The sequence below is a fragment of the Jaculus jaculus genome, chromosome 3 (genome assembly GCF_020740685.1).
Source record: "Jaculus jaculus isolate mJacJac1 chromosome 3, mJacJac1.mat.Y.cur, whole genome shotgun sequence".
In the NCBI taxonomy this organism is placed as follows: Eukaryota; Metazoa; Chordata; class Mammalia; order Rodentia; family Dipodidae; genus Jaculus; species Jaculus jaculus.
This window is the reverse complement of record NC_059104.1, coordinates 64079137-64092286: the sequence shown is the minus strand read 5'-3', so window position 1 is coordinate 64092286 and position 13150 is coordinate 64079137. Positions and strand designations below refer to the sequence as shown.

Here is a 13150-nt window from a genome sequence, read left to right as displayed (position 1 = left end):
GGCTGTAAGGTCAGCTATATACCATACCTGAGCCACAGACAACAAAAACGAACAGTGCCAGCAGCCATGGCCCGACAGGGTATTTCTCTTCTTGGGGCCTCTGTAAGGGAACAGGAAAAATTAAAATTAGGTTCGTTGGTTCAACATACTTTTATTTTTTAAATTTAATTTAATTTAATTTAATTTTTTTGAGTACTGTTAGGCATTGTTGCAGGTGCTAGGGATTGTGCTGTGAGAAACCTGATCACAGAGCTTAGTGGGCAGATGTATCAAATGAACAAACTCATTTATAAAAGATTGAAAAATCATCAAGTACCTTCTTAACACTCCTGTAACTAAATAAACCCAGTGGTTTTATATATATACGCTAACAGTGATTTCAGAGACAAATGAAATTGGTAATAATTGTGTCCATCTGTTGAAAGGATATTCAATGCCAGGCATTCTACTAGGGAGTCCACATCTATTATCCATGATCTCTTGCCTGAGTAACACAGAACAAGTATTACTATTATTATTTCTGCTTTGTAGTTGGAAAACTGAGATTGAAAGGTTGTTAATGAGCAAGAGATGGGTTTCAATTCATTCAGGGTCTGCTTTTTTCTCGCTACAGATTCATCTCTCATTCTTGCATCTACGCACTCCCAAAAGGACCAGAAAGCTCATTTTCTCAAATGCTTCTAGATACAAAAAATTGGGGCACTAGGGTAGTTGAATAAATGCCCCCCCTCAAAGAGTCAGGAGTTTATTAATACTTCTTGGATTTCCAGCTAGCTGAGTTGAGAAGGTGTCACTGGGTGGATCTTACTCATAGTAAGGAAAAATGAAGTAATGAAATTTGCAGAAAAATGGACAAACTTGGAAAAAAATAATACTAAGCAAGGGCTCACAGGCTCAGAAAGACAAATGCCACACGTTCTCTTGTATGTGGCTCCAAACTTGGAACAGTCTGAGTCAAAATGGTAGTAAGCATCAGGAGCATTGAAATAGAACTACAGTGAAGCTAGGAGAAAGTGGCACTATGGAGGGAGGAAAGTATACTTGATAAGCAAGTTGGGGGGCAGAATGCAGAGGGCAGAAGGGTCTTTGAGGGGATAGGAGGGAGGAATGGTGAGGGATACATAAAACTAATGACAGCATGTATCAGTGGCATAGAAACCTTTCTCCTACATAGCAAACTAAGATAGAACACTTAATAGAGGAGGAGGGGATCATCTTGGCAGAAGAGACCTGAAGCAGGTGGAGAAACCTTAATCTTAAAGCCATGGGCACTGGCTGGTAAATTCCGTGCCAGAACTAGATTATCTCCACAGTGATCTGTTGGTCAGTGAGACCCATGAGGTTCCCAAAACAATGAAAACCAGTGCCAAAGCACTCAGTTACTTGCCAGAGTGAAGTGTTGAGACTCTGCTGCTAAAACCACCACAGGCCACAGACCCAGGACACTGAGATGTCATGCTAGAACTTACAGGAAAGCCAGTTCATGCTGGCTAGCCCTCTTAGAGTTGGAAAGTGCTATGCATGATAATGGGGGAAAATAGTCACCAACAGTGTAAACAAGCGAGGGATCCTGCAAGCTACTAAATCAACCAGCCAGACAAGATGTAAACATCTTGTGCAATAGTGGCACACATCCTATGTGGGTAATCAACAGCTCCCTTACTGAATATGAGGTTTCTTCAGTGGGTGAGAACTCATACCTGGCACTGAATACCAAGTAAGAATCCTATGAATAGAAGGTCATAGAATCCAGAGAGAAGTTTCTACGAGTCTCTGGCCAAAAAGAATGGCTATCTATACCCATGAAAAAAATATCTTAAATAACTATGTTTATTCTCCTCAACCTATGCTGTTCTCACTCTTTGGTTGGAGAATCTGCTTGGTTCATTTATTTATAACTTATTTAGTTATTTACAGATGGCAATGAAAATCAGGAAGAACCAATATCTATCAATACAAGAAGAAAATATGGTTGACTGCCTAGCATGAGATGAGCCACTTCCATCATATCTGACAAGGACCAAGAGACATTACAGAGGAAGTGATGTGTTAGACATGAGTGTTGCTCTCTCAATGCTCACTTGAGAACCTTCCACAGGAGATGGTGGTAGACATTGAGTAGATTCAAAACTCATCAAAGCAGAAAATCAGAGGATGCAGAGAACTCAACACTAAAGGAGACATAACATGCCCACCAAGGCTCAGGGAACATTGTGGAAGAAGGGGCGGAAAGACTGTAAGAGCCACAGTATGGGAAGGAGTATCCTGAGGCACTGCTGCCCCTCCATCCCACGCCAGACACTGACTGATACATTCATGTGAATACCAATAACCCCAGTGAGGGGGGTCCTCAATGGAATGGGGCAGGTGGAGAAGAGGGAATATAAAAATATAACCAGGGCTGGAGAGATGGCTTAGTGGTTAAGCGCTTGCCTGTGAAGCCAAAGGACCCCGGTTCGAGGCTCGGTCCCCCAGGTCCCACGTTAGCCAGACGCACAAGGGGGCGCACGCGTCTGGAGTTCGTTTGCAGAGGCTGGAAGCCCTGGCGCGCCCATTCTCTCTGTCTCCCTCTCTCTGTCTTTCTCTCTGTGTCTGTTGCTCTCAAATAAATAAATAAATAAATAAAAATTTAAAAATATAACCCGATGGAACATGTAATATGTTCATACAGAAAAGCCATAATTAGAAAAAAAAGACCATCAATCCATGCACAACACCTTTAGGACCATGTGTAGGTGCTCCTTAAAACTACATGAAAGGAACAACACACATTGTTGGAAAAGACATCAGAAAAAGCTGTGATTTAGTGTATGAAAAGGAAGAAGGAGGAGAGTGAGTAAAAAGCAGAAACACCTCACTTGTTACTTCCTCATTAGCTTCCACAAAAGAAACACTACATTTCAATGCAAGTTAGTGAGCACACACAGAATGCTGTCACCAACATGTTGGTAGAGTGGATATCTTGACACATTTACTTGTGACAGAAATCATAAACTCTCGTTTCTGATTTGTTTTTCTTTTCTTTTCTTTTCTTTTTTTTTTTTTTTTTGAGGCTGGTCTTGAATTCACAGTGATCGTCCTACCTCAACCTCTCAAGTGCCGGGTTTAGAGGCATATATCACCACACCCAGCAAATTTCAACTTCAGATTTCAATAAAAATGCTGACATTTTAACATACATATTCAACATCATAAAATATGGGCTAAACATGTTCAGGTCTATATAGATATGATTACCACACATTCAAACTGAAGGTATAAAATATTAGTATTTCAAATGCAAATGACCAGTGCTGTTATTGGGAATGCAACTTTCTGAAATGTTGAGCACATTTTAGTAAAGTTTTGAACAGAAAGCATAATTTTCCTTTAATTTGCTTTCCTGGAAAAATCATTGTACATTAAAACTGCCAACATATGTGGTATTTATTTATATATAAAGTACAATTAAGTTCTAGGTTCATGTAAATTATAACTGGCTTTTCATATTTAATAACATCCCTTATTTTATGTTAGCACTTGGGAGGCTAAGGCAGGAGAACTGCCAGTTTGCAGCCATCAGGTATTACATGACAAGTTCAAGGCCAGCTTGGGCTACATAGGCAAACAATCCCAAAGACTAATTACTGAAGGGCTGGAGAGATGTGGTTAGTGGTTAAGGAGCTTGCCTGCGAAGCCTAAGAATCCAGGTTCGATTCCCAGGCCCCACGTAAACCAGATGCACAAGGTGGCACATGCATCTGGAGCTCATTTGCACTAGCTGAAGGCCCCACTCTTTCTCTCTCTCTGTCTTCCTCTGTCTCTCCATCTCACATAAAAATAAAATATTTATTAAAAATTACTGAAGATGTAGCTCAGTGGTAGAGCACTTGCCTTGCATGTACAAAGATCTATGTTTAATACCCAGCACTGAAATAAAATTTTAATTCCTCACCCAGCCCGTTTTTGTTTTTTTGGGACAGTTTCACTCTGCAGCTCAGGTTAGCTTCAAACTTACAACATTCCTCCTGCTTCAGCCACCCAAGTGCTGGGATTAGGTACTGTTTATTAGCATTTATTTTATTTGTTTGAGAGAGACAGAGAGCGAGAGAGGGAGAGAGAATGAATGAGAATGGGCAAGACAAGGCCTCTAGCCACTGCTAAGGAACTCGAGACTCCATGTGCCACCTTGTGCATCTGGGTTCACATGGGTACTGGGGAATCAAACCTAGGTCCTTTGGCTTTGCCAGCAAGCACCTTAACTACTAAGCCATCTCTCCAGCCCTTATTAGTATTTTTTTAACTGATGGCAGCAGGTGACTTGTCATTACATTTCACTTACAAGACAGAGGCAGAGATTAAAGTGACAATGTCAGGTCAACTTTGGCCAAAGATTAAAGCTATTAAATTCTCTGTCCTTGTCAAGCAATTATTCTGCAAGTCACAATGCTGGGGGACAAGAGGTGCGCCAAGGCCTCCAGCCACTGCAAATAAACTTCAAATGCACATGCCACTTTGTGCATCTGACTCTACAAGAGCACTGGGGATCGAACTCGGGTCATTGGGCTCTGACGGCAAGTGCCTTCACCACTGGGCCATCCCTCCAGCCCCCAGACCCTTCATGTTCTAATGTTAATTAAAATTGAATTTTAGGGACTGGGGAGTTGGTTCAGTGGTAAGGGCACTTGCTTGAAGGTCTGCTAATAGTAGTACCATCTTTTTCAGTGCCTACATAAAGCCAGGTGAAAAAAAGGAGTATACAAACTGTAGTCCTAACATGCCTATGGCAATGAGAAATGGAGCCAGGAGAATCTGGGATCTCACAAGCAGCACTGGCAAGAGAGACCCTCTGTCAAAGGAGGGTGGAAGAGGAGAAACACTCCTCTGATTTTCACACACATGTTGTGACATATGGGCACCCATATACAAATCATGCCACCTACATACACATGTACATACATACACACACAAATAAGAAAAATTTAAAACTCTTTAAACATTGACTGTGAGCAGCAACTTTTTTGTCTGAGTAGAATAAACAGGGAAATGCAGGTCTATGTGAAAATCTGGTCCCCATTCCATGGAATGTTGACATTTTGCTGCCTTAATCATAGCTGAATGATCTATTCCCAGCTGAGTGCATTTTAAGGGTTAATTAAAGTTGGAGCTGTGTATAAAGCTGAGTAGTTTGATCTAAGGGTTCTCAGCCACAATTCTGCTTGGTTTTGCAAGAATTTAGGGGTGATGATTATACATCCAGTCTTCTCCTTAGTTAATCAAACCAATATAATTTCTTTGGCTAAAAGGCACTGCCTCATCAAGTCTGCAAGCATTTCCAGACAAACCGGAGCTTCAGCTGGACTTCCACTTAACGGTACAGGATAATAGATTCCAGGCGGCTTTGCTCACAGACTTGGAAACCACCTCTGCCCAACAGCCCAACCAACTCAAGCCTTTGAATGTCCACAGGGCCTAGCATTTTCTGTTGAAGACAATCTCCTTTACTAAAAGAAGCCCTTGCGCCTAAAACACAAGTCTTAAGTCAAAATTCCAGTTGTAAGGCTTTATTTAATCTGCAGCTCTTGGGGGCATAGAACCCCTGGCAACTGATTGGTCTGTGCTGTCACACCATCAGGCTGAGGCTGGGTGAACAACAGGAAAGTCTCCCGCGCTACTCTGAGGGTTTTCAACATACGCAAGGGCAGCATTCTAAAGAGGATGCAAAGAATACCTTATACAGGGTGTGTATGCGAGAGAGGGAGTTCTGGCAAGAGTCTGGGGGCCTGAGATAGTAAGTACCTCACTTGCATCCATGCATCCATCCATCCCATACAACACCTACTATGTTCCCAACCCAATGTTCATGCAGTTGGCTTCACTGCCCCCTAAGATGGGGCTTTCTGCCTTTCCCAAGGACGGTGGCCCTTTCTCTTCTGGAGATGCTCCACCAACCAGGGCCCTCTCTGCCCACGATGAAGCATTGGACCCCGGCTCCCCCCGCCACCGCCTGCCCAGCCCGGATCCCCCACTCCGTGGGACCCCGGAGGAGGGGCGAGCTGGGAGCGCGGCCCGTGAGGCCTGGCTGTGTGCCCGCGGCCCGCCCGGCTCCGCCCCGCCGGGTCCAGCCTGCACGGCCGGCCGAGCGGGCGGCGCCCCAGCCTTACCAGGGTTTTGGCTACGTTCCCCCTCTGGGTGATGTTTTTGCTGTGCTTTTCGTTAGCCATCCGGATCCGCTGTTTGGCCACCATGGTTTGGGCGCTTGGGGATGCTCGGGACTCCCACCTGCAAGGAAGCCCGGGTTAGCCGCTGCCCCAGGGCGAAGCGCGTCCCGCCGAGGCCCCGCGGCCCGCCCGGGCGCTGCAGGTGGCAAGGCGCGCCCAAGCCCCGCGCACCCCGCTCTCGAGACCCAGCCAGCCGGCTCCAGAGAGAGGCCAGCGCCCGGACGGAAGTAATCTCTCATCTCAGGAAACCATCTCCGACTTCCTCGCTATCCTTCCGGTCCCCCCCAGCTACCTACCCAGCGCGGCCGCCGAGGCGAGAGGCGGGAGGCGGGCGGCCGCAGAGCCGCGAGGAGCCTCGGCGAGCCGGGCGCGGTCACTGCCCCGCGGTGGAACGCGGAGGGGCCCAGGGTTCGGGCGACCTGTGCGCCGTTTGTGTGCGCGTAGGCGATGGGAGCGCCGGGCGCGAGGGCATGACCGGACCTCAGATGTCCAAGGGAGCCCCACTAGGGGACATTCTCTAGGGAAGTGTAAAGGAACACTTTGTAACTTGTAAATGGGAGTTAGGAAGTCTGTCTCCCCAACAGATGCCAACAAGGTGTTCCGAGGGTGGAGGAGGGCCAGGCCTTTTTGCCTTGGTAGTGGACTGCGCGCTGGAAGTTGGGTCTGAGGCCTACAGCCCACACAGATATGATGGTCATCACCCCCCCCCCCAAAGTAAAAACCTTTACCAGGCTTTCCCCGACCCCTCCCCAGCCTGCGGGTATCTTGTATGTTGTTCCAAGTCAGCCATGTTCCAGGGCAGCTGAGTATTGATTTCTAGCAGGCACTGGGAGTTTCCCAGCCGTAGGACAAAAACAAATTTGTGTCTCTAGACCATGTATTGGGACTGCAGAGATTGACCAAACTGGGAGTGGGGTGTATTCAGTGCCTCATTTTCTCACTGGAGTTAGTTCTTAGAAGCTCAGGAGACGGGTAGATTTGGGATAGTGGGAACTGTGGTCCAGGGTCAGGTGGGCAAGCACATTTGGCTGGTGCTGTTGCACACATCCAAGATAGGGCTTCCACAGGGTCTGCTATGGGCAAAATTTTCTTATGTTTGTGGGAAATTAGGAAGATATATTTTTTGACACCTTTCTATAAACTGGTTTCCTACTCCACACCCTTGTTATGCAAGCTTCAGCAGAAGCTGTTGGAGATGGCTTGCTGTAACCCAGAAGCAAGAATTCATCACCTGAGGCACTCCTGCCAGTTTTGTTTTATTTTATTTTTATTAGCTATGTACATAGAATGTATACAGCCATGTTGGTACCATTGTTAGCCTCCTCCTTGTCCTCCCCCCCTTCAAAGGAACTCTCCCCGTTGGGGAACGTGGGTCGTGCATTGTGGGGAGGGGGTGGCCATCAGGTATGAAGACGAGGCAATGTGTCTGTGCATAATGTCCCAACTTGTGGCCCTAACAATCTTTTTGCCCCCTCTTCTGTGAATTTCCCTGAGCTATGTTGGGTTCATTTTAGGTCTGTTTCAGTGATGAGGTCTTGGGAGCCTCTGTTTCTCTGGATATCTGGTTTGGTAGGAGTTGAGTGTTCTCTGTGTCTATCTCCTTCACCCTTATGCTGGTACCAGGTTCACCAAGAAAGCAGAACTCTTGCTCATTTTCCGAATGACTCTATGGTTTTAGCTGGGGCCCTGGTGAGGTGCGATGGGCTGATTCTGTCCTCAGGTTCTGCATTCATCTGTAGAAGAGAAGAAAATTCTCCAGTGGAGAGTGAAGTCATTGCTAGATAATGGGATAATCATTATTATTTTAGAGAGAATTTAATAGGTGTAGGCCCTCTTTGTAGCCCATGATTGGTGGGAGCTTGATATTGGAAAGCAGGTTCATTTTTTTGGATGTGGTTCTGACTTGTTTCCTGGCTCCAGCTATGGGTTCCATTCCACTGAGCAGATCAAATAGCTAAATCAAGAGCAGTTGGTTACCCACCATGGCTGTGTGCCACTATTGCACTTGTGTGAGCATCACATTGGTTGTTTGCTGATGAGTAGTATAGACCACGAGTTTCTTGGACAGATGTTGGTCATTTTTCCCCAGTCACTCATGTAGCACCTTCTGGCGCTAGACAAGCTAACAGTCTGGAGATTGTATCTCTTCTAGCTTCCAGCCAGGTCATTCCATGTTCCATACCAACAGTGTATGGTGCCTTCAGCAGTAGGGTCTTACCACTAACCTTTGGTGGGTCATCAAGTGCTCTGACAGAAATCTGTCTTCTTTTTGGAAACCTTGTAGGTCTCTCTGATCAACTGCTCACTATGGATGTTAATTGCATGCTGGCACTGACTCCAGTCATTTGTTCATTCTTTTTTACGCTAGAGTTCATTTCATCAGAAGGAGCTATCACTGGCCTCTCAGCCATGGTCACTAATGTGGTCACCATCATCACTGAACCACAGAGCCTGTCCCATGCTTTTAAAAGTCACTGGCTTTTTTTTTTTTTTTGAGGGTAAGTAGGCACCTCTCCCTTGCAGGTGGCATCTGCTGAGCCTGGCAGTGGTATGACAAATGGGAGTTGATTCTCTCTGATTCTTCCCTCTCACTTGAGGCCTGGACAGGAAGCAGGGCAGGTTCTCCAGAGCTGAGCAGAGGCCAGGCTCTGAAGAGCATTCAGAATGCAGTTATGCAGCTCCTTTCCCTTTGGGACTTTAAGCAGAAGTGTTTTGGGCTGACTTCTGCTTGTTACTGAACAATTTACTGCTTTACTTTTCACTTTATAGCATTTTAATTTGTTTGTTTTAATTATAAACAGAGGGCATGATCCCAGTAAATAGCCAAATAAAAATAAAGTTAAAAAAAAGTCTACTCCTCTGATTCCCAGTTTCTAGGTCACCTTCTCAGCTATTATATATAGCATATACATACATATGTATGTGTGTGTGCGCATGTGTGTATGCATGGCAAGTCTGGTGGTAAATGTCTGCAATCCTAGCACTCGGGAGGATGACCCAGAGGGTATCCAGTTCAAGGCCAGTCTGGGCTACATAGCAAGACTGTTCCACAAAGAAAACAAGTAGAAGACAAATGGAATCATGCTGTCTTGTCACTTGCTTTGCTTGCTTAACGTATCAAGAGCAGGGTCATGCCACTATCAATCAGCTCTATTTTTTTATGTTGTATTTTGTAAGGAATATATTGAACTACTTTATTGATGGATATTTTCAGTGCTTTTGTGGCTGTCACCAATACTACTGACTATCTCTCTACATGTACCTGTATGCACTCATGCAAGTATACCTATGGGAAAGATTGCAAAGTATCTAGTTGATGTTAATGAGATTTCCTCACAAAACTACTAAAACCTTGGCGTGTCTGAGTGAGCAGTGTCTTCTGTATGCTTTTGTTGACTGGTGGCTGGGTATACTAGTCAGCTCGCTAGAGAAGGATCGGCACAAAGAGCAAGGAATGAAGAGCCGAGACTTTCAGCCCCGTGTCCAATTCAGGGAGGAGAGAGGGGCTAAAGGCTGAGTTGACTCCGAGAGCTAATGATATAATCAGTCATCCTCTGTGATGAAACCTCCAAAAGGACTGGCTGGGGTCAGTGAGCCACTAGCAAGCTGAACACAGGAAGGTTCCTGGAGGGTGTGGAAGCTCTGGGCTGTGTTCCCATACCTTGTTCTATGAACCTCTTCCATCTGTAGCCTTTGTCAGCCATGTCCTTTAAAATAAAGTGCTTCCCTAAGATCTCTGAGTAAGTCCAGCAAATTAGTCCAACACCAGGAAAGTTGTCATGAGAACTCTAATATGTAGCCAGTTTTAAACATTTTTATTATATATATATATATCCCCTAGTCCCTGCTCCTGTTACCTAGGGGCCCTCTTCAGTGTGCTTATAGTTCTCATGACTCCTCTCCTGTTTGGCTGGAGTTCATATATTAAAGTTCCCAGATTTGATACCCCAGTACCCACATAAGCCAGATGCACATGGTCGCACACGCATCTGGAGTTTGTTTTCAATGTCTAGAGGTCCTGACACACCCATTCTCTCTCTTTCTCAAATAAATAAATAAATAAATAAAAATAAAATATATTAAAAAAACATTGTGTGTGCCCACTGGTGCCGTACAGACAGAACTGTTATGGGGTTAACCAACCACTTTCTAGGTGGATTTGAGGCACACCCCACAAGGGAGAATTCATGCCTGGTACTGAAACCAGATCCAAAACCATGGCTGGGGAGTTCACAGGCCCTCGAGAGGAGCAGATTACTATTGCTTATCTAAACGGATGTGTTGTCAAACTGCTTTATAAATATTTATGTTTCTATCCACAGATTAGTACTGCTGTTATCCTTGGTCAGAAAAGCTCTTTGCCAGAAGGGATGAGGGTTAATCAAAACTAAAGCTGTTATGAATAAATCACATAGAAATGTAATTCTTTGTTACCTAACTTTAAGAAATAATTTTTTAAAAAAAGCGTTTAGGCAGAAGTACCCACAGGCTATTTCTAGATCTTTCTTTATATTTATTTTTATGTTTACACCCATATATTAGTGTTGCTCTCACTCTTGGTTAGAGAAGCTTCCCTTTTCAGATAGTGATGATTATCAAAACTCGTCAAAGTGGTGAGAAGTGACAGTTGAACATTCTGCACTAATGCTACACCTTTATTATACCTTCCAAGGTTCAGGAACCACTGCAGAAGAGGTGGCAGAAAGAATGCAAGAGCCAAATGATGGGGAGGAGTGCCTTGGAATACTGTTTCCCAGACATTAAGTGGCCATGGCATTCATGATCTCACGGAGGCTGCTGATACCTGCACCAGACATGCATAATAATGGGCCATCAACATGCTGTAGATAGTGAGGAGTGCAAAAAAATGAATCAAAAATAGAAGGGACTACCTGGAAAGAAAAGAGGTTCAGCAGAGAGGATGAGGGAGACTGTAGGGAGGAGATTATGGTCAGGGCACTTTGTGTGTATGTATGGAGGGTTTCAATAAAAAGTTAAAAACAAGAAAAGCTCTTTTGCAGTGGATGTGTGAATATAGAGACTCATAATTGGTAAAAATGCTGAAAATAAGTGACTATTGAGCGCTCAGTCCTATTTGGGACATCTATATCACACTCCCCCGCCCCAGATTCAGGGAATACTGCAGAAGAGGAGTAGAAAGAATGTAGGAACTGGAGGGTAAGGACAGTTGCTGTGGAATTGTGTCATCTGGATATGCCATGGCATTGCATTCATGAACACCTAGCAGCAGTGGTTGCCAGAACAAGCTATGGACCCGTCAAAATCCTCTCACAGATAGGGGAGGGGTTCATGAGGTCCCCACCTCTGATGAGGGAGATAATGGCAGTTAATGGCTACTTGGGTCTAGTAGCCATTCTTTTCAAGGGTGTAGCCGCTGGTAAATGGTGGGAAGGAGTTCAGTGAAGTAGGAGAGGAAATAAGAAAGGGTAATGGGGTGAATATAATAAAAATAAGTATAAACATGTATGAAGTGATCAAAGAACAAGTGAATTTTTTTAACTCAGCCTTGCCCAGGAGTCCCCAGAGGCAGGCAGATGTAGCGGTCACGGTGGAAGCTCTAGTTGTGGTTTTGTCAGCAGACATGAAGTCACTGCAGCGGATTTGTAAGCAATTGGGTGCACACTGAAGCAAACAAGCCAATTCAGAGGGCCTCCTTAGCAGATCCTCCTCCACATCTGGGAGGATCATCATGTGTGAAGACTTAGAGGTTTTCAGTGAATGGCTTCTACTTATCTCACCAAAGGAGCCTGAGGATAGAGATGTTAGAGACAGGGGCCATGGGTACCTCTAGGATGGTTGGCAGTGGTTGGCAGGCACATACTGCTTCACTAAGGTCAACAATCACTGACACTTCAAATACTTTGTTCTTTTCCTCATGCAAGCCACGTCTAATACTGCTGGAGAAGAGGAAAATTTGGCAAATCTCCAATTGTTTTTCTTTGTAAATACTACTCACATCCTGCTGGCAATGTTCGTGATGATATCTCAGTAGTCAATGGACAGAAATAAGATGAATGCTGACAGCCAATGTTCCCTGATGCATGCATTGCAGTCAACTCAACTCACTGGGTAATTGTTTTATGGACTTATGCTATCACTGAAACGTGCGCACTATCATTCACTAGTGTGTTTATTAAGAGTCAGCAATATGCTAGATACTATCTGGGGCTCTAAGGCTTTTCTTGCTCTCATTTATTTATTTTTGTGCATGTTAGTTATGGTGATTGTGTGGTGCGTCCCCTGTATGTGCAGGTGTGCCTTTGTGTGTGCTGAGGCTAGTGGAGAGTGCTGAGTGGCTTCTAACGCTCATCTCCCTAGTTCCATGAGTTTCTCAGAATGCAGAGCTGCGGTTTTCCTGAGCCCCGGTGATTCTCTGATTCTCTAGGCTGTGCGTCCCGTAGGACTGAGGTTACAGGCATCAGGCATGCGTGGCCACACCCAACTGTTTACAAGGGTCCTGAGGAATTCAACTCAGGTGGCCTTATGCCCTCTCAGGCCCTTGTGCTTGTGACCAGCACTCTTACCTGCTGGGCAGTCCTCCCTTTTGCAGAAGGAAGAAGAAGTCCGCATTGTGAGAGTGCCCTGCATTCACAAATAAGTAAAAGCCTCAGAGTTGCAAAGGAATTGTAGCCAAGCTGAGAGCAGGACTAATTCTTTTGGGTTACCCTTTTGGTCAAAAGAAAGTTACCAGGTAAGCCTGAGTGGGAGCCAGGGTGGCACAGAAAGGTGGATCCCTCATAGGAGTGCACGCACACTTGCACCCTGCAAAGCAAAGAAAAGCCTCATTGCAGGTGACCTTCAGTGGTGAAATGGTGGCACATGGCAGCATTTAGCCATTATACTGTGTGATTCCTTGACCTGAGAGGTGATTGAGCTTGAAAACAGGAGATGTGATTACCTAGCTCAAGCCTGTAATTGTCTGCCCATAT

The 13150-nt window shown here is 45.0% G+C and overlaps 1 protein-coding gene across 1 annotated transcript in view; it reads right to left on the bottom strand.

Annotated features, from left to right (window-relative positions):
• Serp2 (stress associated endoplasmic reticulum protein family member 2) overlaps positions 1–12791 on the bottom strand; it is a 29311-nt gene extending 16520 nt beyond the window's left edge. Inside the window, exons 1-4 of the mRNA XM_045146037.1 lie at positions 12746–12791; positions 6497–6554; positions 6144–6261; positions 28–100 (exon numbers count right to left, since the gene is read on the bottom strand). Coding sequence (XP_045001972.1) covers positions 28–100; positions 6144–6261; positions 6497–6554; positions 12746–12791 — 295 coding nt within the window. The remainder of the gene's footprint in view (positions 1–27; positions 101–6143; positions 6262–6496; positions 6555–12745) is intronic.
• Positions 12792–13150: the final 359 nt, after the last annotated feature.